Source organism: Dunckerocampus dactyliophorus, chromosome 4, assembly GCF_027744805.1.
Source record: "Dunckerocampus dactyliophorus isolate RoL2022-P2 chromosome 4, RoL_Ddac_1.1, whole genome shotgun sequence".
Lineage (NCBI taxonomy): Eukaryota > Metazoa > Chordata > Actinopteri > Syngnathiformes > Syngnathidae > Dunckerocampus > Dunckerocampus dactyliophorus.
In genome coordinates, this window is record NC_072822.1 from 4,462,062 (window position 1) to 4,488,561 (window position 26,500).

The following is a 26,500-nucleotide window of genomic DNA, read 5'->3' on the forward strand; positions in this document are numbered from 1 at the left end:
ATTGTGATTGACAGCAGTGACAGCAAATCAGACACACCGTTGGAAGGCCCCTTTTTTCGTTTTCAACCAATGGGCTCGCTGGTTAAGGTGCGCACTTTATTTTCGCAAGCAACTGAGGGGGGGCGCACCAGGCAAGGCGTCTCACGCACATTTGGGTTTGTATGCTCTTTTTATTTGAAGTACTGTGTATTAGTTATACATTTTGAGCTTCGCAACTGTATAAATATAATTACCACAGTCAGAAACAGCGGCGAAAATTTATGTGGCGTCAAGCAGTTCATATTAGCTAAGCTGTCTCGAGCCACTCCTGCTCAACTGAATTTGTAGCAAGATGGCGACGTTAGCTAACAGTGGCTAACGGCTAGCGTCATTGCGTTAATGAGGGCGCAAATACTCGTAGGTAAACGAAGCGGGCCTCTTCAGTTTGGCATAACGTTGTGCTTTTTTGTCCCCTGACCAGATAGGGGAATAGTTATAATCGACACGGGCATCCTTTATAGTTTAATATCGGTGTTTTCAACAAAGCGCCAAGCTAACGCACTCTATAGCTAGCTAGCTAGCTAGCTAGCTAGCATAACTTGTGTGCGCGTACTAGCCATAGTTAGCCGCCTTAGCTGTTGCTAAGATAACGTCGACTTGTGTAAACGTTTGATCCAATAGGTCTGATAAATGTCTGTTTTTAATGCTAGTTATTCAGTGACGTTGAATAATGTGTGTTATTGCTCGGCATGAATTGATGCATCCCATGATGCACGATAGCCCCTTTTCAACATTTCCAAGAACTTTGACTACCAGAGACGCTTTTTTAAAAACCTGATAAAATCATTGCTAGTAATGTCTGAGGTTTGTGTGTCCAGAGCACCTCAAAGTTCAGGGTAATTTATGGTATACTTTCAAGTGACGTGACGCCATGTAAATAAACATACGATGTTAGCGCTGCAAATACGTGAAATACAAAGCAAGCAAGACACAAAATAAGAGGTTTTTAGAATGTGAATATCCTCCTTTGCAAATATGTGCACTTATTGTAGCTTTCTTTTCTTTTGCACTCTTTTCAACTCATCTAAATGAATGCTTATGAAAACACCCACGTTTCGACTAGATATTTTTTGATGGGAATCTTGTCTCTCCTGGATGGAAATGTGGCAAGGTTTTTAAAAATCCCAGGTATGAAAATAATTCCTGCAGAGGAAGGGGCTGGTGATAGTTGCCTTCTTCTGTGTAATACCCAACATACATACTCATGCTATAGTGTCGAAATAAATTAACATTTACATCCTGTTGCACTTTTAACATGAAATCTAATGGGAACTAACATGTTATATGCTAACAAATGGTCACGTGACTGGTTGCTTAGCATATCATGGAACACGGCCACTGTTTCCTCAGTTCCTAAGCACTTATTTGCTTTGTGCTTTTTTGATTCTACCTATCAACACGCTGTCGCGCCAATAATAAATGAGAGTGCCCCTGTAAAGTAACCTTGGGTTTCTTGAAAGGTGCTATATAAAAAGATGTTAGCGTGACTCTCGGCTTCTTCCAGCTCCACTCTGCATTTGCACTCTTTTGTCATCTCCAAGCAAACGCCTTGAATGAATAAACCATTTCATTTTTTTTTCCCAATGTTGACAGACTATTAGACAGAGAAAGCATTGTCGTCTCTCCCTGCTGTCACCGGTGTGCCAACTCCTGGTTTTCCACGGTCAAGAGATCATGGACATGAAAGACGAAATGCAAGACGATTCCTCATTCAGCAACACAGAGACAAACGGTAAACGTAGTGTTTTCAAAAGGTATTTGTTGGCTTTTTGTGAACCCGCCATTGAGTTGGGTCGGTACTTTCTGGTACTAAATTAATTTCTTTGAACCAGAAAGTAGTTATTTACAGGGGTGCTCCGATCAGGGTTTTTAGCTGCCGAGACCCATCATCCATGACTGAGGTCGATGCCGATCACATGTATTAACTGTAATTTTTATGCTGAGTGCTATTGGCCAGGGGCACGGGAGGGGGGGCGGTGACTGCCAGCCCCCCCCCCCCCCCCCCCCCAAAAAAAGGTAATCATTAAAAAAAAATTTAAAAGGGAGGGCAGTCCAGTGTGATCCCCTCATGTAAATTTAGACCAAAATATATATTTTTTATTTTTTCAAGGGAACATATATAATTCCTGAAACTTCCAGAGGATGAGACGCCTTCTTTAAGGAGACTTTCGATGTGAGAGTACATTGTCTGATGGAGCTCGTCACGGCAGGACTGCCGGGGAGCAAATTGAGGGTCTCCAAGTGAGAGAGAAGTCAGCAGAACCGCTGAGAAAGGCTGGTCATCTTGTCCTAGGAATTCAATTATATTTTGGGTTATTTGCTTAGCCCTCTGACTGTCACGCAAACACAGGCTGCAGTAGTATGAGCCACAGGTGATCAGGTTTTTTTGATCCGCTTTGAAAGGCATTTGAATTTGAACGATTTGGTTCCTAACGATCTCGATTCTGATGTTACAAACAGTCAATCACATATTTACGCTTGAACAATTCAAAGTGTCTAAAAAGGAGTTTAACATGTACCACTTTAACATCAATGTTTGGGGAATGAAAAGGATGAAGATATTTGATAGTACAGTCCCTTTGAGATTGTGGATCGCTTGTTTAGTAATATACAGAGATGATAAGCAATTGCATGATAAGTAATATAATAGATGAGAAAATAAATTGCACAGTTAAGTAAAGAATAGAAAAATAAAATAAGAGTAACAGTACCGGTAACATTGTACAGTAATGAACAACACATGTTGTATGATAATGTCTTACTTAATAATGAGAGAATGAGAATACATCGGAATACATATCTGTAAGTCAAACTGACATAACATTATGTAGTGAATGGATATAGTCCAGGTAAAACTGACAGAAAAATACATAAACAAGTGTCTTAGACCTAACATAACCTTGTATAATGACTGGACAGATCAACACACACGTATCGATTTGAAAAGATAATAGACAACAGAAATTAAAAATATGTAGTAAAAAATTATAAAAGTATGGAAGAATAGTTTCTTTTTAATTAATCATTTTTTATATTTTTTAACAGAAGGGATGTAGTTAGTGGGCCTCACGCCGTGTTTTTATTTTTCCTTTACGCCAGGTAAGCGCCCCGCTGAGGATGCGGATGAGCAGAAATCATTCAAGCGCTCCAGGAACTCTGACGAGATGATTGAGCTGCGGATCCTGCTGCAGAGCAAAGTAAACTACTTTTTTTATTGTTTGTATGTTAGGACTGTATATAGATAACAAGTGTATCTCTGTCTGCCTCTCGACCAACTTTTCTTTTAAAGCTACGTGTGTTGTTGGTTGTTTTTTTTAATCGATTTTTACTTGCAGAACGCAGGAGCTGTTATCGGGAAGGGTGGCAAAAACATCAAAGCCCTACGTTCAGATGTGAGTACACCAGGAATGTTTAGTCTTTCTCCACCCCCACCCCTTCCAATGCCTCTTGAAAACCTCATCCTCTAATGGGCGGCAGGGCACGTTTTTTGATAAGAATGTCGCCTGCATAATTATTTATTGTATTGCCTTTTTTAAAAAAAAAAATGTTCCTGTTTGAACCAGATCAGTCTTACTGTTAAATTTCTGGCCACACTTTTCAAATCAATTGTGTTGTGCTTTTAATGATAAGAAGTGAACAGTGTTGTTTGCTTGCAGCCCTCAGGTAACCTGGCCAAGTCTTTACAATTATTTCATTCAAAGTCATTGCCTCTCTCGCCCTCCACAGTTTGCCCCTCCCCTCTCCACTGTCTTCTAGTCTGTTCCCCAACATTGAACTCTTCATGTTCTTGAATATGCCATGACCTATTTTTCCAATGTCAACCTCTCTCCTCTTCTCTCTCTGACAAGCCAATCTCTGAGAGAAATGAAGACACACAATATGATCAGTGTAGAGCCTGTATATTAAAAATGTTTCCCCTCTCCCCTCTCCCTTGTTTATTATTTTACTGTTGACTTTTTTGCCCACTTCCTCCTCTGTTGCCCATGTTCTGGACGGCCCCTCCTGCGCCCGCCCGCCCACCTGACACCCCGGTTGGCCCTGCCCATAATCGTGCCCTGTCCCTAAACGGGCCGCCTTACTTGATTGACATCCGTGCTCGAATGGCCCTGGCCCCCTGCCCATGCCACGCCCAGTACAATGCCAGTGTGTCAGTCCCAGACAGCAGTGGGCCTGAGCGGTATGTCCCTAAGCTCCTCCCTCTCACTGCCTGACTACAGGTCAAACAGACAAGAGACGATCAGTCATAGTCATCCTGCCTCTTTTCAAGTCACTGTATTATTATTATTATTATTATAATTAATATTATTATTATTATAACCTACTTGTGTTCACTATTAAGTAGCCACAGTTAAAATGCCTTAATGATTTCATGTTCAGTGTTGCCTGTTTTAAAGCCATCCTTTACATGCCACATCAGCATTGAAATGTTTTTTTAAGGGTTTTCCACAATCTGCCACTGGTCTTTTCCTCAATCTTGTTAGAATCTGCTTTATGTGCCAGCAGTTGTTGTTTTTACATTGAATTTAATGATTCCCCCCCCATCCTCTCTGTTTTCACCTCCCTTTCTATAAAGTGGATGTTCTGGGTGTTTTTTTTTTTTGTTTTGTTTTGTTTTTGTTAGTTCCATAAATGCTCACATGTGGCTTGCCCCGCCCCATTCTTTCCTTGTGTTGTTACATGTTTCATTATAACAAAAAGGCTTGGAGTCCCATCCATCCCCTGGTACCATTCATGCAATGTGTGTGTGTGTGTGTACATGTCTTTGCGCACTTGCCTCTTGCTTCATCTAAATGTAGCCTTTAATTGTTGTGATGGTTGAAAGAACAGGGTGCCTCTGTCCCAGTCCCTGCTCATATCTGCATACTTTGGTTCCATCATTTGGCTAATTAGTGCATACTACAGTAGTGGCAATTTTAATTGTACTTTCATGTACAAACTCTGCTTAAGTATTCACCATTATTTGACTGTATGAAGTCTCCCAGTGGGTGCCTATAGTCAGTTAGTTTGAACACACTAAATTTGTTTAAATCAAGATTTTCCAGACAAGGACATGTTTACCTAGTCTTTGAAAATTTGGTTTGAACGGCTTGTTTGGAATAAAATTCAGTAGTAGTGAGCATCCACCCAATGTTTGCTTGCAAATTCGCTAGCATCCAGTGGTGCTACCTTCCCACCCCTCAGCCAGATTGTTCCCAGACCTACTCTGCCCACCTTGCCCCCCCTTCAGTGGTTCACTGATTGCTGTTACTTTTTTTTGGTTTTCCTTTTGTCTCTTCTTACTTTGATCTGATCTGGACTAAAAATATAACGTTTTCTTGTAATCGCTTTCTTCAGTTTGTAGCTTTTTGCCAGCTACAGTGTGGTGTTATCTCACTGTCCTGTCATTAGCCCAGAGTATTTATTCCAATAATGTGGATTTTGTTGATTTAGATGGGTTTGACTGTTTTGTGTGGCACTGTGGGAAAAAGTTTTTAATTCTCCTATCTAACATGCTTTCCCTTCCTTCCGGGATGCCTTGTTGGGCACCCCACCCACCCTGTGCATGGCTGTGCCACTGCCTTGTCATTGGCGCTCGCAACGTAATAAAGCATCCTGTGCATCTGTGCCGACATCGACACCGTCGGAGAGATCATGCTCAAGATTATCCCAACTCTGGAGGAGGTGAGGAACTGACACATGTCTGCAACATTTCACACAGCTGCATAGCATAGCGACATTAACATGTTAATATACCCCACAGTACCAGCAGTACAATGGCATGGATTTTGACTGTGAGCTGCGTCTACTGATCCACCAGAGCTTGGCTGGCTCTATTATTGGAGTCAAGGGAGCCAAGATCAAGGAGCTCAGAGAGGTATTTACTGTAGTTGGATAATCAACTTTCAACATTACTTTCAACTTTTGCAACATTGACATAATGTTCAACCCACTTCTCAGATAACCCTGTTAGACTCAATTGGCGATATACCTAGTCTTATTTAGCATACTGTATTCTCTGAAATAGAAGATGCCGTACCTCAGCTACTGTGTCTCTGTCCACTTGAACAAATACCACACTGCAAATAAATGACCCAGGAAAAAGATAACAGGTACCACTAGGTTTACAATAACGCCCGATGCCAGCGAGTATTGTTGTCCACGTCATTAACAGACAACACGCATCGAGACACGCTGAAGTCCGTGGTGGGAAATTTCTACTGTGTGCGTCGTGGCGCATTTTAGGTGCAAAAGCTGCTAAACCCTCAAAGAATTGTGAAAGAACAATTTGCTATCTGCTGACAAGAGATTTGGATGGATTTTGTTCCATTCAGGGCAAATGCAACATTGTAGTGTACGGATGTAGCTCTGACAGGAGCCATAAACAGTATGATATATTTATTGTACTACAAACTGTCGTGCATATTTTAAGTCGTTATTTGGGGAAAAAATGATTTAAAAATATTTAAAATATATTTAACACATTACCCTAGGCACTTTGTATGCTGTGCTGTTGAATTGATATCCCCGACCACTGAATGAGGAAATATGGAGTTTTTATGAATTCATTTTTATGTCATGTTTTTTCCCTGGCGCAGGAACATTATGTGCAATATTTGTGGTGTCGCTTGTACTTGTCCCACAAACTATCATGCTGTGTTGTAAAATAGAAGTCTTTTTGTGTCCATTTCTCCAGAACACAAAGACCAGTATCAAGCTGTTTCAGGAGTGTTGCCCTCAATCGACAGACCGGGTCGTGCTGGTCGGTGGTAAAATGGAGCGTGTGGTTGAGTGTATCAAGACTATGCTGGAGGTCATTGCGGAAGTAAGTTAGATGATACGAACCAACCTTTTTATTGTGTGTCACCAAATTCATTTTTCTATGTTTACTTGTCATACCTCCTGTTGGTACATAAGCTGTTTTACATTGTATACTGTAGATTAGGGCTGAGCGATATATCAATAGTTTATAAATGTTGATATTTACTTTAAGCACGATATCAAAACCAATCACATCGTTGATATTGATATATTTGATTTCCGCTGTATCTGCCTCAAGGGGCGTAATAGAAGCCTGGCGGCTCCAGTCGAAGCGACAGTGTCTGCGATGGAAGAACTAGTCAGCAAGGAATAAGCGGTCGCTCAGTAATGTAGAGGTATTTCGAATTCACAGCGTAAAATCTTTTTCACCACCTTTTAAAACTTGGCACAAACTCGAGTACGAGGAATGTGTGAAGCTGCGTACTGTCTGCCGCACTCCTGTTGCGTTCCTCACGAATGGAAAAACAAAGCAGTGTGCTGTTATAAAGAGGTGTCCTATCACATTGCTAAGATATGGTCCCCGTTGCAACAGTGGAAAAAAACGGCTTTAAAAACCCGCTGAAAACGACGTCCAGAGAGCTTCGCAGTCACAATTATTTATTTAGCACGACAAGCTCTACCGCCAATGTACCAGGAAGTTAGACAGTTACAAAGCCTGATGCAGTTGACAGGTCGATGTTCCTTGCACAAAATAAGGACGTGCTTGTGTCTTCTGTGAAATGTTAACCTAAAAAAAATACTACTGTTCAATTTAAAGTGTGTTTTTTAGTTGCTGATGTTGTGAAATGTCCTCTTAAACCGGGCTGGATTATATTTGAGTTCTTCTATATTTATTTCAAAAAGAGAATAATCTGTTTTTTTTTGTTTGTTTGTTTTTTTTTGTTTTGTTTTTTTTTAAGAGGCTATTTTTTTTAATGTGCATCTTGCATGAAGCTTGAAAATTTTAAATAACATCCTCATGTTAAGTGTTTACTTTAATAAAACAACTCAACACGATTATTTGGTTTTGATTTAGTCCAAACTCACTTTGCTTAAAAATATTGGGATGTATATTGATATACAACCTAAATATATCGAGATATGAGTTTTGGTCCACATCACCCAGCCCTACTGTAGATATTGTCTGTGTATGCAAGCATGGGTTAAGTGTTTCCCTATTAGCCTGCACATTTTGTGAGCATTCTAATTGGATGTTTTTCCCCAGGCTCCCATTAAGGGCCGTTCACAGCCTTACGACCCTAATTTCTATGACGAAACATACGAATATGGAGGGTTCACGATGATGTTTGAGGAGCGAGGTAGCAGCCGCCGGCCCATGGGAGGCTTCCCCATTCGAGGGAGTAGGTCAAGCACCGGTGACCGGGGCTATGATCGAATGCCCTCTAGCAGATCGGGACGGGCACCCATGCCTCCCTCTCGCAGGGATTATGATGACATTAGCCCTCGCCGAGGTCCTTCACACCACCAGAGCAGGAGTAGTAGGGGCAGCAGCATGTCTATGGGTCGTTCACACAGAGGAGGGTAAGACTGGTTGTGCTTTTTAAATTGACTAAGTTGTTTGCTTGAAGTATGGCTCTCCTCAGGTGTGTATTTTCCTGTCTTTTATTTCTACTAGCCCATCTCATTAAGTTAGGATATCGTGCAAAATATACTTGATTTCAGGAGTTCAATTAAGACAAAGAATTTAATTAGTGTGAACTAATAGTTTACATCAGAGGTGTCAAACTCGTGCCATGGAGGGCCAAGACACTGCAGGTTTTCTTTCCAGTCGGTCACTAAAGCAGGTGATTTTAATGATCAACACCTTCAGTTTGAGGGAAGGAGCTCATCGATTTAAATCACCTGCTGAAGAAACTGGTTGGAGAGAAAAGCTGCAGCGTCTCGGCCCTCCGGGGCACGAATTTGACACGTGGTTTACATTATTTATCTTTTGATTATTTCTCAAATCTTATGAGATACTGAATTTGGGAGTTTTATTTGCTGTAAACTACAGTCATCCAAATTAAGAAATTATAGTGGCTTTATGTTACGGATAGCCTGCATGATATCCCGCCCTTTTCCTGTTTTGAGCCTGTAAATTACGCCCTACATAACACACACACATTCTTTATTTATGTTTGTCAGACAATAGCAATTTGACCAAGTTTTGCTACAAACATGAACTATCATTGAATGTAAAACCCATTGGTTCTAAACTTTTTTTTATTATTATTTCCTCCCACTGGAAATACTGTGAACAACCTGGAACAATTATATATTTCTGTGCTGTATGAGTTGTTTTCACCAGAATCCTTGAATCCTCAGGCTTGAATAGACACTCAGACCTGCCACCCTTGAAGTAATTTTAGGAGTATAGTTCCCCCTGCTTCTTGTCTTTAGCTACTGAAATAACTTCAAAAATATTCTAATTTTTCGAGATGTGCTAGTTTTTTTTGCACAAACTTTGCTTTGCATTGGTGCTTTCATTGGATAAATGGTGTCCAGTTTTAGTTGTATAATGCGTGCATGTGGAAATATTTCTATTAGTTGTTATCCATTTCATTAAGTGTATGTTCTCATGCCTGGTTGTCTGGGTGTTTTTGTCCTTTTTTTTTCCCCCCCATCTCCATCTTTCCTACAGAGATGATCGTTACTATGACTCATACCGTGGCTCAGATGAAAGGTCAAAGTAAGTTTCTGTCCCCTCCCAAATCTCTGCTCCCCAAATATAGTCTTCTTGTCTGTCATTCTAACATTCTAAACTGTTTAGTTTGTCTCTAATCTGCAAACCCTCCCCTTTCCCCATTCCTGTTCCCCTTTTCAAATTGTGTTGGATGAAGACTAGTATGATCCTCTTGTACAAAAGATAAAGACCCTTATAACCTTTGTGTAATGCATGGTGGTCGCATGCTTGTGGGAAGTTGACTTAATTTCAATGATGAGTCTCTTACAAAACCGCTTATATTGGAGTATTTGTTGTACTTATCCACCTTGTAAATATAACGATTTAAAAACATGGGAATTGAACATATGGAACTCGGAAAGAAGAGCAGATTCCAAACAAACGTCCTCTATGCATGCTCTTCAGTAGCGGCAAGAGTAGCAAATAAATGCACATTATGAGGGGGGGAGCGGCAACAGCAGCCCTTGGCTCTGATCTTCATCACCACCACCTGTCACTCCTCTCACCATAACACTGTCAGAGCTGTTCCTGTTACTGTGTGGGAAGATGGCTGAGGGGAAATGTGTTCATACTGTAATCTTGCTCAGCGTGTGTATGCAGGTTGACCTGGACCAGATTTTTTTTTTTCCCTTGGAACGTTTTCAAGCATTTCTAAGCATTTTCTATTTCTTTCCACCCCCACCCCGCATCGTTCCTCACTACTCTCCCATCTCTGCCCCCCACCCCCTGTGCCACTCCTTCATCACCAGTGACAGAAGAGGCAGACAGGATCGCTACAGCGATAACATGGTTAGTGACCCTTGCTAAATACATGCGGCTCCGCTTGTAACGACTCGCGGGGTGCCAGCATCCGGAGTCTCTGACAAGCTGTGATTGTGCATTGTGTTGTATTCATGCCAACGCCTCATTGCGCGTTAACGTCAAAGCTGGCCACCCGTGCACAAACCCACCTTGGCTCTGGATCGGCGTTCGAGCTAGTTATGGTACGATGTATAAGCCATCCCACCAAAATGACCGTAATCACCACAGCTGGAGACATCCCATAATAATCAGCTATAATTGCCCTCTTGCTGTGTACTTTTCATGGACAGCCTGTTTTTCTGCAAAAAAGAGGGCGAGAGAGTTGGGGGTGGGAAGGGTGGTGGTGACCACAGTTGGTTGCTAAGCAATAATAACGCTTTGTTGACAGACTCACTCTCTCTCTCTCTCACCCCCTACTCTCTCAGAGCTGGCAGGATACTGCCTGCCGTTGCCCGGCAACAGCATTTTGAATTTCCTGTTGCCCGGTGACAACAGCCGCTGAATAGCAGGTGAAAATGGGGGCTGATGAGATGCAGGAAGGGAGGAGGAGTCTGGCATATGGATGAAAACTGGGTGGCTTTTAGTTGAGTTTACTCCACTGACGAGGCTACTGGTGTGATCCATGTTGCACTCGGCGTGTGTAGGGAGAAGGGCTGCTCTCCTGTTTGTAACCTCTCTGTATTTCTCTTTGTTTTTCACAGAGTGGAGGGGGATATGGTAAGTCTCAGCCTTTTTTTTTTTATTTTTATTTTGTCTGACTTCACTGCTTTTTTCCTTTTCTTGATCTACCTACCGTACTGCCATTAGCAAACCATTACCTTTCATTTGTATCAGCATGGCTAAATATGCAGAATGGAACTGTCGAAGCCTTGTCTAATGACATTTGACATCTTGAATTTTCATTCAATGTAAAATGTATTTTCCTAAGGTTTACATGTCCTTTTTTTAATGTTTTCAGCTTTTTTTTCTCCTTCTTAAAAAAAAAAAAAGTATTGCATTAAACGTGTGACCTTTTTTGTTGTTTTCATGCGTGCTCAGACAACAGTTCCTCCTGGGATGGCTACCAATCAGGTGAGTCCAAAAAATGCACTTTGGTAGCCCCGCTTACTCCCTCAGCTCTTTTTTTTTTTCTCCTTTTTGTTCTTGCTGGGTTTTTATTTTTTTATATATACCTGGTTTTTGTATATCTGTTGTCATCAGGTGGACGGTGCTCCTACAACGACACTGTCATTACCACACAAGTGACCATCCCAAAAGATGTGAGTAAATGTGTCAAAGTTGACAGTTAGTCATATAAATGGTTCATGGGTACTGTAGCAGTCTGCATAGCTAGCTGGAATCAGTTCCCACTGAGTGATTGATTTCACGTTTTCTTCACATTTGGTCTGCGATTGACAGCCAGACCAGGTTGTAATCCACCAAAAAAATGCTTTGTTCACCCAAAGAATAGCTTAATAGCTTAGCTCCTAATGTATGATTTTGTTTCTAATTTGATTTTTTTTTTTTTTTTTTTTTTTTTTTTTTTTTTTTTTTTTTTGCACCTGCTTATTTTTCTCCACTTCCCATGCCGCTCCCAGCTGGCAGGCTCCATTATCGGCAAGGGGGGCCAGCGGATCAAACAGATCCGCCACGACTCCGGGGCGTCCATCAAGATCGACGAGCCTCTGGAAGGTTCCGAGGACCGGATCATCACCATCGTGGGCACCCAGGATCAGATTCAGAATGCCCAGTACCTTCTGCAGAACAGGCAAGTTGTAAACTAGAATGTTTACTGCTCTAGTACCTGTTGAGTCTATTAGTCTCAGCTAGTCTCTCTTTCGCAAAGACACTGTAGAAATTGTTTATATATTTTTGATAATGGTTGTGGAATCCATGATGTTGCATCTTTGAAGCAAGCTAACCTAGTTTCTCTTGCCTGCTTTCTTCATTAACACCCTTCCTTCCTTCCCATGCAATCTGCATAGTAGTTCAAACCTTCCTCTTAGGTGAAATGGCTACGGCATGGCAATTTATTATTATTTTCAATTGGACTTTTCAATTTGAAAGGTTCCTGAAATTGGTCACACATCCCCAATTTTCATTTGCCTACGAAGCCGTTTCACTGTGAAGCAGGGAGTGGATTGATTCTTCCCCTGGCCGCTGCTGTGTGGAAGACTAGTGATTTTGTTGTTTTTAGTTAGATCAAGCGACAACAAATCACAGTCTGCCAAATAGCAGGGGCTCCTGCTCTTCTGTCTCCCTTGGCAACCAGTAGGCACGTATACAACACACAACTTTCTTGTTGATGCTCTCCAAGCTTAGCCTGAATGCTAATACAGCTGTAGAACCTGCTGCTGTCTTAATTAGTGGTGGTGTTGCCATGGTAACTAACCCTGCCTCCCTTTTCCTTCTCCACCCCCTTCAGTGTGCTGCACCTGCTTGGATTCAAGGACTAACCACACCCCCCCTTTTTTCCTCATGTTTATCTTTTTTTTTTTTTTTTTTTTTTTTTTTGGCCACTTTTGCCATTTTCCCTGTTAGTTTTCCTTTTCTTCAAAGGACGCCCTCCCCACACACACTTAGCTGTAGTCTATGCTTTAATACATCGTTTTATTGTGAATGTGGAATTGCTCCTGTGAATTCTATTTATTTTGTTCACTCTTTTTATTTCAGTGTGAAGCAGTTCTCTGGTCTTTTGCTGTAGACCCCCAGGATTGAAGCAGATTGCCCCAAAAATCCCTTCCCTTACCTTTTAAAATTATTCCCCAGCCCCCTCTCGCCCAACACAACCCCCTTCAGACTATTAATTCTGGATTGTGGGTTTCTTTTGTTTTTTTTCTAATTTTATTTTTGTATTTTGAAAGATGTCCAACATTCCTGTGCATCAAAGATGTCCTGCATTCTTTAAAAAAAAAAAAAAAAGTATTTTTGTTGACCTCCTTACTGTTTCCAACACGCATTTATTAAAGCATATTCTTATCTACTGGCAGACAGACTTTTTTTTTTGATGGTTTTATATTTGATTAATGTGTAGCTTTTTCTTCTAGTCCTGACTAACACACTGCTCTAAAACATCCTGAATGTAAGCCTTTCTTCCAAAAGTGGTGTCTGTGGCAGGACTCTTATCCAGCAAATACACATTGACTATTACCATATTCATAGGTGTTGTGTGGGTTAAATTCATATTTTCTTCCTTCTAGACGGAAAGACTACAGTTTTGTTATTAAAGTGTATTGCTGAATTGGAAAAGTGAATAACAAAGCCACCTTGTCTGTGCTCTACTACACTTGCTTGATGTTCATGCTGTTCAGCTTATTTGTCCAATTGTAAAATGAATAAAGATGCCACTTTTTACACAGTGTTTGCATTTTATTAAGATGTATGAGGGAGAATGGGTGAGTTTTCCTGATTACATGCTAATGTCTACATGATTAAACTAAATCATTTTCTGCCAAATTGTGAAGGCAACTTACTAATATCCAGTGTGACTATTCTTGCCCAAACATTAAAAACAATTACCGGTATTCCAAGTGAAGCTACATTGTACCATCAAAAAGCTTGCATTTTCTTTCAGGGAAAAACAAATCCTTCATTTGTTTGACTTTGGACTGCCATTTGCAGAAATGACCATGGTTTTGTGTAACAGTCCAAACTCTTATTTCCTGTTTAATGTATAACAGAATCGACGCTATTTCCGGCCTTGTCAGTTTACTGCCTGTGATTGGTGGAGAGTATTTTGCAGAGGCTCTGATGGGCCAGAATCAGTCACACGTAGCGGAAGTACATAGACAATCACAAGCGCTGATTTGGTCGGTAGGTATTGGTTGTTTGACAAGAAAAATAACATGGCAGTCAAAACATAAAATGCGTGTATAAATGCAGATGTGTTTGTGTACACGTAAACACGAAACAATGCAGCTAACATTAGCTAGCCATCTAGCAATTTGTTCTAATGTAGCGTGACACATACCCGCAAATTTAAGTCGTATTTAAATATTTGGTGTAAATTTAAGAGCGACATGGATGTAATCTGAATTACATGTGTATGCTTGTCTAAATAATACATATTGATATAATATGACCCTCAGCAGAGTTCACCATGGAGCCGCCGTTGTTTCCCAGAGAGTCGGGCCAGTTTGTTGCAGAGCGCAGTCAGGATGTGTTTGTGGAGGAGGAAGGCGTTCAGAAGGTGGCCGAGATGCTGTACGCTCTGCGAGATAGTGACGAGCTGACTGCCAGTGGCTGGAAGAAGGCCAACCCTCTGGCCCCTGCTGCCACCTCTGACCAGGGGAGTCTTGACCACAGAACCACACTGTGACATCACTAAAAATGTTGTGGCCTGTGAGAGAGTGTTCACCAAGGTTTTGTTTGTCCCTCTAACCGTGCAGGCTTTAAATTGGATGTTTGTGGTGGACACCATGAACTTCTCTTTTTGGCCCGAGAAGGAAACCCAGCAGTGTGAGGTGACCTTTAACGGCACCACGTACACGGGCTACATGACCTTGTGCGCCGCCATCACCAGGGCCATGGAGGAAGGTGAGCCTCATTTCATCCTGTATGCATCCACTAAGCTAGGGAAAGATACAGTATGTAACCTCACAGCTTGTACATGCGTCTATTTTACCCCCCTCCCTCCTATGGGCTGTTCAATGATTGTGAATGTGCCCTTTACTTGAACTTGGACTGCTGGGAGGAGGGGGAATTGCTGGTCACACCGTGTGCACCAGTGCATCATTTGCAATTAGCGGGAATGACTCCGGATATTAATCAATTACGTCTCGTATGGAACACGGCTCCCCTATGTGTGCCTGCCGCGGCCTTTTGCAATTAGGGAGAAATTCTCCCCGTAGCTTGGCTGCACAGTGTGAATCACATGAAAATGATGTTGCCGCTTCTTTACAGAAATGACGGCTATTCCTAGGGTCCCCCCCTCCCCCCCCCCCCACACACACACCACCACCACCACCACCACTCACTTGTTCACATCTTAATGCATACTTGCTCCTCTTCCCTCGTCAGGCGTGCCCATCACGGATCCAAAGTTCTTCTCCCAGATAAGCATGGAGGAGTTGGCGCACGTTCTTCGATCAGACAACGAAACGCCCATGCCGATGCTTCACGAGCGCCACCAGGTTCCTAAACTAAACTATCTTGCTCATGCCCGATTAGAAGTGCAGCACAGACTTAAAAAAATAAATATAAATAATATGTACTGTATATACAGTGGCCTAGTGGGCGAGATGTTTGGGAGATTTGGGTTTGAATCTCCGATTGGGGAGTTTGCATGTTCTCCCGTGCGTGAGTTTTCCCGGGTACTCTGGTTTCCTCCCGCATTCCAATGTATGAAAGTGAGTGTGAAAGGTTTTTTGTCTATATGTGCCCAGTGATTGGCTGGCCACCAGTCCAGGGTGTACCTCGCCTCTCAACCAACGTCAGCTGGGATAGGCTCCAGCATACCCCCGCGACCCTAGTGAGGACAAGCGGCATAGAAGATGGATGGATGGACAAATATAAAAATAGAAATCAAAACAGATAGAAATATATAAATAATTTGTTAAACATTATTAGAGCTTTCTAGACATGAAATAACACCCCTATAGTTACCTTTATCCTTTTATTACCCAATATAGTAGACATAAGACTAGAAAATAAGCCCTTTAGATATGAAATGACACCCATATAGTCACCAATATAGTAGATATGAGAAAATAAGCCATTTAAGACAGTTCACCTTGTAGGGGAGCAGAATCGGTGGCAGACTGGAAGTGATGTAGGGGCTTCAGAGTTGAGCTTTAGCTTGTGGCCGCAACAGCCAGCCGTGTTATTGTTATGATTATTATTATTATTATTACGTTATTGTTGTTGGCAATCAAGTCTGGTGCTTCTGTCACCTGACAGTTACTGACACCAAGTGACCAATGTGGAATGCTACAGTCACGTGTTGAATGGTGGTCGTAATGACTTGTACTGCATTTGTATCTCTAGCCATTTTAAATTTGGTCAAAAATATGTTTTTGACTAATAATAGGCCGTAGTCAACCACGAAGTAGCCATCATTTATGAATCCATTTTTGAAAAACCGCAATAGAACGATGTTGGAAAGGGGATGTAGCAAGATACGACTGTAATGTGATTGTGACCAAAGAGATCACCATTATCGATATTATCCGGCCATAGACCGCCGTCAACTGATATGCCTTCTGCCGTGTTTTTGTCACAACGAAAATAAACGGCATAGCACCGAAACGCACATCTGACGTCGTCTTACGTTTGCTGTGTAGTTGGCTAGCAACGTGTGCATGCTAACGTAATGCGCATGCTAAAATGGTAATTACAATAGTGACGGTAAATTAACAGTTTGTGCGCATGTGCGATATGCTGATGTCCCTGCGTGACAGATATTCATACTTTGAAGTTTTGTATGACTTTTGTGATTATTAGTATTTTTTTTAAATCAAATTTCAAATTGTACGACCTCGAGGGGGTTTGAATTTTGACGTTCCACTGTCAGAGAAGTGCGACGGAGTATTAGGGCCACATTGAAAAAAAAAAAAATATATATATACAGTATATATATTGTATCTGAGATTTCGACAATAAAGTTGGAAAATTACGAGAATAAAGTCGGAATATTACGCGTGATCGCGTCATACGTGTCAGAGGGAAAATAGAGCCTAGTTCTCCAGGAAGGAAGGAAACTTTGCTTCTGCTTCAGGCAAGCTTTTATTTATTATGTAGCAGCAAAACAGAGCAGTTGAGCACAAACAGGTTAGCATGTCGAGCTAGCCCTTCTCACTTCCGCCTTCCTACCCCGCCCCCTCCACATGCCCAAGACCAAAGGTCACATAAGTCCTCCCTTTTCATAGCTGTCTCAGGCAATGCCTGGAACATAAAGTTACGAGTTTTTTCTCATAAATGTACGACTTTATTCTCGTAATATTACGAGTTTTTTCTCGTACATTTATGACTTTATTCTCGTACATTTATGACTTTATTCACAAAATCCCTGGATTATTTTAATACTACGTCATAACAGGCATTGCCTGAGACAGCTGTGAAAATGGGGCTCTTTCATGACCTTTGGCCTTGGGAAAAGGTAATATTCCGACGTTATTTCTCGAAAATGTACGACTTTAAATTTATGACATTTTCTCGTACATTTACGACTTTACACTCGTGATATTACGAGTTTTTTCCTCTACATTTATGACTTTATTCACGTACACAGCTATGAAAAGAGGGATTTATGTGACCTTTGGCCTCGGGCAAAGGCTATATTACGACTTTATTTCTCGTAAATTTGCGACTTTTTTTTACAAAATCTCTGATCATTTTAATACTACATCATGACAGGCATTTCCTGAGACAGCTATGAAAAGGGGCACTTATGTGACCTTTGGCCTCCGGCAAAGGTTATATTACGACTCTATTTCTCGTAAGTTTATGACTTTATTCTCGTATAGTCACGACTTTATTCTCGTAATATTACAAGTTTTTTCTCGTACATTTCTGACTATTCACGAAATCTCAAGACTATTTTAATACTCCGTTGGGACAGGCTAAGAAAAGGGGGGACTCATGTGACCTTGGCCTCGGGCAAAGGTAATATTACGACTTTATTTAAATGTACAAATTTTTTTCAGCTTTTCAACTAATTTACGACTTTTTTCCTCATAAATTTACGACATTATTCTCGAAATCTCCGATTTTTTCCCCAATGTGGGCCTAATGCTCTGTCGTGGAGAAGTGATGTCATTGAACAAAAAACATTTTTAGTAAACGCTTTGATCTTGGTGCAATACAGAGACATCATGGCGACGTCGTCGTTATTTCTGACCATGATGTCGTCCTTATCGTAAGTAAAAGACGTTTTACAGGCGTTCACGCGAATGTTGCTTTGTGTGATCAGTGTGGCCGTTAGCGTCCCCATTTTTTACAGGATTGATAACTCATGAAAAATTAAGCAATATTTGCACGTCAGCCAAGACTTGCTACGATAGGCCGTGATGTTTTAAGCCAGCACGACAGTCTCAGTGTTTACACAACGGAAGCATGCGAGGTGGTCTTTCCAGCGATCTTAGCACCTCACTTCCGGCTTTGGACAACATGAACGCACCGCCTCAGTCACACGTGGTGTTTGTCTTTCCACAACGAGGTGCTGACTGAAGGCGGCCGCGTGCTGTTGCAGCACGGCGGAAGCTTCCGCAGTTTTATCAGCCAGGCTGGGGACGACGCCCGGAAGATGGTGGAGCTTGTTGTGGAGAAGATTCCGTCCTACAGAGACGAGGCTGTCTATGAGGTATGACGGCAATGCTTTAGCCCAAAATGAAGTTTTGACTCAAATCATTTTTTTTTGTCATTGCCAGCATTCGCACTCAATTTAGAATGCTAAAATTACAATCACAAGATGAGATGTGAGGGCTCCATCTGGTGGCTAAAGACAGGAATAGCGACAGCAACATGTGTCCCGGTCAAAGTGAGTGTACGGGACATACGATGTCCTCCGCTTCATTCCAGGGCAAGAAAATCGCGTTCTACAAGCGAGCTCAGATCCTGGTGGCTGACTTCTGGGGCATCATGGCGGCCCGAGGTGAGGCGGTCATTACCAACATGGACTGGCTCACCATGTTCGCCGACTACAGGATCCCTCAGGCCCTCGTCTACCTCGGCGCCCTGCGATACTCTGATGCTCTGATGGGCAGCCTCAAGCACGGTTTGTGTGTGTGTGTGTGTGTGTGTGTGTGTGTGTGTGTGCGCACGCGCGCGCACGCTAGAGCTACTTCAAGACATTCTGCTTTTCCAGATAAGATAACGCGCACTTTTAATTGCCACTATTGTGGGATATTTTTAATATTTAATAATATTTATAATTCATAATGATGTATTATTACATATTAATATAAATCATGAAATAATGTGTTAAATTCTCCATGAAATAATTAAATAGGAAATGAATGAATGGTAAATGAATTTCTATTTCATGGACAGTTTATTTACGACAGAAGACTTTATTATAATTATTTATGCCGAGTGACTTGCGTGGCATTTCAACCAATCAGAACGTTGGTCACGCCCGCCACCTCCTGGTGGGTTATTGACCGATTTATTGAATTGATGTTGCATTTCATAGTTTTTAGGCAATAATAAATGGCCATTAAATAAATCCCGAATGAAGAATTAATAGTAATAATTCATACATTATTATAATTTAAAAAATTGACAACATTTAAAAATAAACAATTTAATTAAAATTTAATAACAATTGTACAAAGTAATAATTTAATTTCAACAAATGAATGAAAAAAATAGGATTATTTGTTAGTACATTTTTTTTTTAATATTTAATAAATTTTGACACAAAAATAACTCCGAATGTGAAGGCCAGAAGGCTGTTGGAGCACATCAGTGGGTCCCAAACCTTTTACAGTGACGTAACCCTTCAGACATTTCACCTGGAGCCCTGTACACGCTACTCCTGCACACTTTAAAAAAAAAAACAACAAAAAACACACACCTTTTTAGTTTAATTTAACTTTAAATTATTGAACATAATTCATTTTTAAATTAATTTTATGGTAATTCTGGGTCAAAAATTAGTAGGCATGAGCGCTGATAAATAGATAAGTAACCATCCTACTGTACATATCTTTTATTCCAGTTTGATGTTGGCATCCTTGCGTTGGCATGGCCTGAACGTGAGCATCACTTTTCGTCCACTCCCAATGGCTGCGGTTTAAGCCTGCATCTTTATTTGACAGCAAATTGAAGGGGAAAGTTTAACGATCACGATAGCGAAGTATGCGAAGTGCAAAAATACATACAACCAGTGAGAAAGCCTCATTTTCGCAGTGACAGACTTTCTAGGTTTTTTTCCCCTGATGCTCATATGCTTTACTGACGGGGAGAAAGCACATGCAGTGAGACGTACAAATGACCCAATAGGATTCCCCAGTGTACCTAATGTTGTGACCCAATGTGAAGGCGTTATAACCCACACTGACCTCTCGTCCCGCAGGCGAGTTGCTGCGTTCAGGCGACAGGAGGGAGGTGGAGATCCGAGCCTGTTCCATCTTGGCGGTGGAGCGCATCAGGGAGCGTCTGAGCAAGCTGCTGCAGGAACGGGACGGCAGGAGCTGCGGCGTCAACTCGGCCATCATCGACTTCTACCTGTGGCCGTACGCCAAGCAGCACCACAGAGAGATGGCCCACATTCCCATCCACCACACGCGCTCCGTGTACTACTGACAAGCTGGCGGCCATTTGCGGAGAGCAGGCAGTGCCTTAGACACCACCGTCCTGGGACCGAGCCAAGTTCGAAATGTATATCTACCATCATGGTATGATGCAATATCACACCGTTAGAGCACATGACCTGTTTCACGGATTGTCCTGTCTTTGACTTGATCAATTAATACATTTATTAATGTCACTTTAAATGCAATAAAGTGAATTCCCCTCCAAATTAGAATTGGTATAAGAAATATAAATGTAAAAAAAAAAAAAAACATTATAAAAATTAAGTTAATGATATACCAATATTCATCTTAGCTTGATACATCTTTAAAAATGAAAAATGTAATATATATATATATATATGTATTTACATTTATATTACATTTCCTATTGTAATTTTCCAAGATTGGAATAATTTTGAGTTTTAAGTAACTGGATAATGATACATTTATATTTTGATCGTATGAATTTGACTCATATGAAGACAACATTTTATGTTTCATTTAAGGTATTTAAATTTGAAGTGTAGATATAATTTGGTCAATATTAGAATTACATTACTATACTTCTGAAAATCAAATTTGTAAATATTTATACTCATCTTTTCTTCCTTGGCTATGTAGAGAGATTCATTGCCATTGAAAACTGCAAAAATGAACCCACTGCCATGCAGTCTTATGTTGGCATGATGTTATATCGTACTATTTATATTAGCTTGTAATTATGTTTTAGTAACTATATGAATATACTGATATGTTGATAAAAAAGTCTTTATTACCTACACTTAATATAACTCCTATACTTGGCTATACTAACCATTTCATCTTTGTCATAGTTTAACATTATCACATTTTCTACTTCTTTGTGTAATTTGTTGGGCCTCTTTAACATTATATACATAATACATACATACATACACACACACACACATATATATATATATATATATATACATACACAGTATACAGTCTATAATAAAATTGTCATTAGGCTTGTCTACAGAAGGAGACGCCGAGTTTTTGCTTTTGTCATTGTAAAGTTGGGTGCTTGTCGTGGAGGACCCACATGGGGGCGCTGTGAAGTCCTTTACTTCCTTTTTTTGACTCCTTTTCCGGTAACGCGGTAACTTGTTGACTATGGAGTCTGTTTCCATGGCAACCAGGCTACTCTAGCCGGACGCCGAAACGTCAACAATAAATGACAACTCCTATACTGCTGAAGAAACACAAATTGTGTAAGTTAAAACCAAAGTAGATAATTGGAATGCAGATACGATGAAAGAGAAGGAATTCATTATTTAGTTGAGAAGGTGTTAATGTCGCGTGTCCCTTTTGTTTCTCGTTATTCTTTGTCTTTAATGTCTTGTCTTGTTTACTTTCATCTCAAAGATGGTACCCAATTATAAAGGTTCTTTATCTCGCTGTTAGATTGTTTAAATTGAATGTCAAATTAAACATACCGTTTAATTTTGATTATCATGGCGGAGGTTCGTATCCGTGTGGCGGTTCGGTTGCGTCCACTGCTCCCCAGGGAGCTACTACACGCCCACCGGGAGTGTCTGCGGGTAATTCCCGGGGCCCCTCAGGTGATACTCGGTTCCGACCAGCTCTTCTCCTTCGACCACGCCTTTGGACCGAGCTCCAGCCAGCATGAAGTGTACGAGTCCTGCGTTCGGCCGCTTACAAGGGGACTGCTGGACGGAACCAATGCCACCGTGTTCTGTTATGGACAAACCGGGTCTGGGAAAACATACACGCTGGGAGGGAATAAGATGGGTGAGTTAAGTGGATGGAATTGTGGAATAATTCATTCCTGGCTACTGATGATTATGGTCAATACATATCAATTTGACATAAGTCACGGTTTAAAGTTTGATGTGTCTCAGATGCAGACGGAGGCATCATCTCCTGCTTTGCCAAGGATGTCTTCTCACTGCTGGACAAGAAGAAGCAGAGCAGCAGCGATGGAATGGATGCCACGGTGCGTCTGTCCTACTTGGAGCTGTACAAGGAGGAGCTGCGGGACCTGCTGGAGCTCGACACCTCGCGCAAAGACCTGCACATCAGGGATAACTTCAGGGGGAACACAGGTGAGCTCACAAAAGTCAGTTCACCTCACGCATTTCAGTAAGTTATATCTTCTCAAGGGACAAAGCTATAGGACGTGAACTCGGTTCTCCTTTAGAGTAGTTTATGTGCAGCTTATATAGCAGTATGTTTGTACTGAAAATGAGTCATGGAAGATGATTAAAAAAACTGAAATAAACTACTCTGTTTGCACCTTTATCCAGATCATCACCAAAATACACCAGAGATTGGTTAGACTTTTTTGTTGCCTACTTGTGATAAAAGTAAAAATGTTTTACTGTGGCCAAATGAACATCAAAGCTAGCTTAATGGTTACACTTTTAAATCAATATTATTAAAAGATGATTCTTGTCCGATAATCCATGCAAGAACATGATTTATATTGAATAATAAGTCCAATCTTGCAAGATGATTAGAGTAGCAGAGGTTCAAGGTCACACTAGTATGTGTCTGTTGTCTTAGAGCAGGGGTGTCAAACTGGTGCCATGGAGGGCCGAGACACTGCAGGTTTTCTTTCCAGCCAGTCACTAAAGCAGGTGATTTTAATGATCAACACCTTCAGTTTGAGGAAAGGAGCTCATCGATGAAATCACCTGCTGAAGAAACTGGTTGGAGAGAAAACCTGCAGCGTCTCGGCCCTGCAGGGCACGAGTTCGACACGTGTGTTTTAGAGTTTCACTCAAACAAGACTTTTACGGGATGCAAGCTAAAGGGCTGATGTCATGTCTGTGCAGTGGTGGTGGGAGCCAAAGAGGTGGTGGTCTCCACCTCCGAGGAGCTCCTCAACATCCTGGAGGTGGGCAACGCCCTTAGGCAGACAGGTGCCACCGGCATGAACAAGCACTCCAGCCGCTCCCACACCATCCTCACGCTGTGGCTCAGCCAGACCTTCCCCGATAAGCCCTCCAAGGCGGAGCACCTCTCCAAGTTCTGTGTGGTCGACCTAGCAGGCTCGGAGCGTGTCGGCAAAACGGGAAACACGGGGATCCGATTTGAGGAGTCAGTCCACATCAACACGGGCCTCCTGGCGCTGGGCAACGTCATCCGGGCCCTCACTAATCCCGGTAGACAACGCAGCGCCTATATTCCGTACCGCCACGCCAAGATCACGCGCCTGCTACGCGACTCACTAGGGGGAAATGCCTGCACCCTATTGGTGGCATGTGTAAGCCCCTCCCACCACAGCTTTGCAGAAAGCTTGAGCGTGCTGAAGTTTGCGTCCAAGTCTCGCCACATTCGCCACCATGCTGAGGTGGAAGCACCTGACGCTGAAGACAGCCTTCCTTCAACGTTAACCTCTGACGACCCGCCTCTGACGTCCAAAGGTGGCGATCTGGACCATGAGGTCCAGCCTCTGAGACCACTACTGGAGCAGACCAGCCCACGTAAGGATGACAACCAAACAAGAGAAGCATCTCCTTACTCTTCACTGGTCCATCAAGCTGCTAAGCTTCTGGCCGAGGTCTGCGGCCCAAAGACAAACGACTCTTTCGCACGTCGAGTGCGGGAGTGGAACAAGAGACTGAAGGCTGTCAGCCAATCACATCACAGCGAGGACGTCAGCTGGCTGGAGGAGAAAGACCTGAAGACGTGTCCGGTTAGTAAACTCTCACTGCACTCAGCATTAGGTACACAAACTATACAAAGATAATCACAATGTCACTCAGTGGGGCGCAAACCTCCACCAAGGCCAAAACTTGAAAAATTCCACTTCAGTCCTGTGGGTGGCGATAATGTGCGTTATAAAGTGAGCACCAACTGCCACAAACTTTGTTGGACCACAGCTCCACCAGCTGGAATGGGTAGGTCAATGCACCTCTCAGCCCCAATGCAAGTGGACTGTAACAGGCCAACGTGACTCCTAGATGTGCACCTTTACCTGGATTTGCACTAAACTTGAATGGCTTCTGTAATCATATCATCCAACCAACAGAAACACCCAACCTTAACTCATTCAATCCCAGACAGCCCCTTCCGTGGCGGCCATTTTAGACACAGAATATTGTGTTCTATGTTTATTATATAAACACGGAACCTACCAAAAGAAAGATTAGACTCTTGTCTTTCGTCAGGAAAAAGAGTTTGTTTCTACCTTTTTCCATTCTTTAGTAATCAGCAGTAGAACATAGGGAAGTTGCAGGAAAATATCAGTTTCCGACTAAAAAAGGGAGAAAAACGTAACATGGATTCAACCATCCAACCGCCAAACCTTCCAACCATAACAACCAAATAACCATAGCATCCAACCAACCATAACATCTTACCATCCCATCCACAGCATCCAACCTAACCAACCAAAGATAACATATAAATCAACCAACTCAGACAGCTATTCTACCCGTTCGTTCAACCGTCCAACCAAACCATTAAGCCAACCAACCAAAACATCCAACTAAAACGTCCGACCGTAACATGGATTCAACCATCCAACCGACAAGCAAGCCAGTCATATAACAACCAACCAAATAACCACAGCATCCAACCCTACAACCAGCCAAAGGTGGCGTCTAACCAACCGGAACATCTACCCATCCATAATATCCAACCAACCAACTGAAAGAACCACTCCATCGTAACGCCCATTTAGCCGACCACAACATAAAACAAATGAAACAAGACATCCAACCAGGTGGCATCCAACCGATATGACAAAGACCGTGTTTTGTTTGTTTCAGGCGTCCGTGGAGGCAGATTGCCAGCTGCAGCAAAAAGTCGCTAAACTGAAAGAAGTGCAAAAAGAAGGAAAGGAGCTCCCACAGAAGCACAGCGTCTTCATGCAGGCTTTTTGGGAGCAGAAGGAACAGGTCAGACGTCTTATGTCTTACGTTTCGGCCTCTACCATCACTATCGTCGTTAACACCTGGGAACGTCCTTCAGACCGAGCGGCTGGTGGACCAGCAGATCCTCATTGACTGTCTTCGCTGCGACCTCATGACCTTGAGGGGTAAAACATGCTGCAGGGGTCAACACGGACCTCACAGCGCCAGCCTGGTCCGACCCAGCTGTGGACACATGCTGATCAGCAAGGTGCCTTAACGTTCTGTTCTGTTGTTGTTGAAGAAGTGAAGCGTCTTCGACTGCAGTCGAAAGACTACGTTTCACGAATGAACGGTGAAGATGTAATGCCAAGGTGCCTCCTTGTAGATGCATGCCAGTCTGCCGGCCGAGTCGCTGGAGAGGCTGATGGCAACTTTTAAGGTGAGCAGCCATCGCTTGCAGAGTGAGGAGGAGATGAAGGATTTCTGTCCTCTGCTGAAGCAAACGGCAGAGTTTAAAGGACAAGAGACAAAAGACGGGATGGACTTTGCGAGTGGGCTTGGGTAAGTCATTGACACTAGAATGTTGTAAAAAGGCAGCAGAAAGAGAACCTTCCACGTTCTTACGCTGGTGTTTCAGATGGACCAGCAGACAGAAGAAGTCGACCCTGAAAGAAAAGACGTTCGGACAGGAGCAGACGTCCAAGCAAAGACCTCAGCAGGCCACTCGCATCTCTGAGCAGTGTCGTACGAGGCAGAGAGCCAGCTTGACTCAGAGGAGGATCCAGATGCTGTCTGCCAACATGTCCTTAAAAGAGGAACTGGTCAAAGAGATGGAAAAAACTGGTGTGCCTAATGTAGTGACCACTACTGGCTTTCAAGCGTGCGGTACAACAGTGCACTTTCTCTTCTCTACAGAGAAGGACACCCGTGCGGCGGTGCGACACGACTCGGGCGACCGCAGAGAGGACGACGTGCTGGCGTGGCTGTCTGAGCAGAGCAGGCAGGGCCGAGCCACGCTGCGTCACAGCCTGCAGCACATGGACCTGCTGAGGGCTCAGCTGCAGAGGAGCCTGAGGAGGACCAGCCTAGACAGCAGTGACAACCCTGAAGAATGGAACCCTGGCAGGGTTAGTGTGTATTCT

General features: G+C 42.4%; 3 protein-coding genes and 1 long non-coding RNA gene across 11 annotated transcripts in view; 3 read left to right on the forward strand and 1 right to left on the reverse strand.

Annotated features, from left to right (window-relative positions):
- Positions 1–63: 63 nt before the first annotated feature.
- Positions 64–13,633, forward strand: hnrnpk (heterogeneous nuclear ribonucleoprotein K). Of its 4 annotated transcripts, none has more exons than XM_054774451.1 (16): positions 64–155; positions 1,633–1,771; positions 3,139–3,236; positions 3,375–3,431; positions 4,173–4,216; positions 5,628–5,700; positions 5,780–5,893; positions 6,713–6,841; positions 8,042–8,358; positions 9,458–9,505; positions 10,249–10,288; positions 11,002–11,017; positions 11,339–11,371; positions 11,501–11,559; positions 11,878–12,047; positions 12,705–13,633. In XM_054774451.1, the coding sequence occupies exons 2-16, from the start codon at positions 1,714–1,716 to the stop codon at positions 12,733–12,735; spliced, it is 1,287 nt and encodes a 428-aa protein (XP_054630426.1). In that variant the 5' UTR covers positions 64–155; positions 1,633–1,713; the 3' UTR covers positions 12,736–13,633. The 4 variants fall into 4 exon arrangements, with proteins under 4 accessions (XP_054630426.1, XP_054630425.1, XP_054630427.1 ...); XM_054774450.1 differs by having other exon boundaries at positions 12,953–13,633; XM_054774452.1 differs by having other exon boundaries at positions 10,255–10,288; positions 12,953–13,633.
- A 366-nt stretch (positions 13,634–13,999) lies between these two features.
- qng1 (Q-nucleotide N-glycosylase 1) lies at positions 14,000–20,738 on the forward strand. Of its 3 annotated transcripts, none has more exons than XM_054774455.1 (7): positions 14,000–14,092; positions 14,371–14,564; positions 14,665–14,815; positions 15,299–15,411; positions 18,435–18,578; positions 18,797–18,992; positions 20,295–20,734. In XM_054774455.1, the coding sequence occupies exons 2-7, from the start codon at positions 14,379–14,381 to the stop codon at positions 20,522–20,524; spliced, it is 1,020 nt and encodes a 339-aa protein (XP_054630430.1). In that variant the 5' UTR covers positions 14,000–14,092; positions 14,371–14,378; the 3' UTR covers positions 20,525–20,734. The 3 variants fall into 3 exon arrangements, with proteins under 3 accessions (XP_054630430.1, XP_054630431.1, XP_054630429.1); XM_054774456.1 differs by having other exon boundaries at positions 14,017–14,092; positions 14,368–14,564; positions 18,468–18,578; positions 20,295–20,738; XM_054774454.1 differs by having other exon boundaries at positions 14,018–14,092; positions 14,368–14,564.
- Positions 20,739–20,868: 130 nt separating this feature from the next.
- Positions 20,869–26,500, forward strand: part of LOC129180209 (kinesin-like protein KIF27) — a 33,249-nt gene continuing 27,617 nt past the window's right edge. For 2 of the 3 annotated variants that reach the window (XR_008570112.1, XM_054774431.1), the window contains exons 1-8: positions 20,869–22,287; positions 22,398–22,601; positions 23,334–24,196; positions 25,275–25,403; positions 25,477–25,626; positions 25,744–25,919; positions 25,996–26,201; positions 26,274–26,485. Coding sequence is in view for 1 of the 3 variants with exons in the window: in XM_054774431.1 (XP_054630406.1) it covers positions 21,990–22,287; positions 22,398–22,601; positions 23,334–24,196; positions 25,275–25,403; positions 25,477–25,626; positions 25,744–25,919; positions 25,996–26,201; positions 26,274–26,485 (2,238 nt within the window). In the remaining 2 variants the exon portion in view is untranslated. The other variant, XR_008570113.1, reaches the window with a different exon arrangement.
- On the reverse strand, positions 21,267–23,102 carry LOC129180219 (uncharacterized). Its single transcript, XR_008570117.1, has 2 exons — positions 21,972–23,102; positions 21,267–21,727 (listed from the first exon to the last, which is right to left on the reverse strand). It is a non-coding gene; the product is annotated as an uncharacterized LOC129180219 (long non-coding RNA).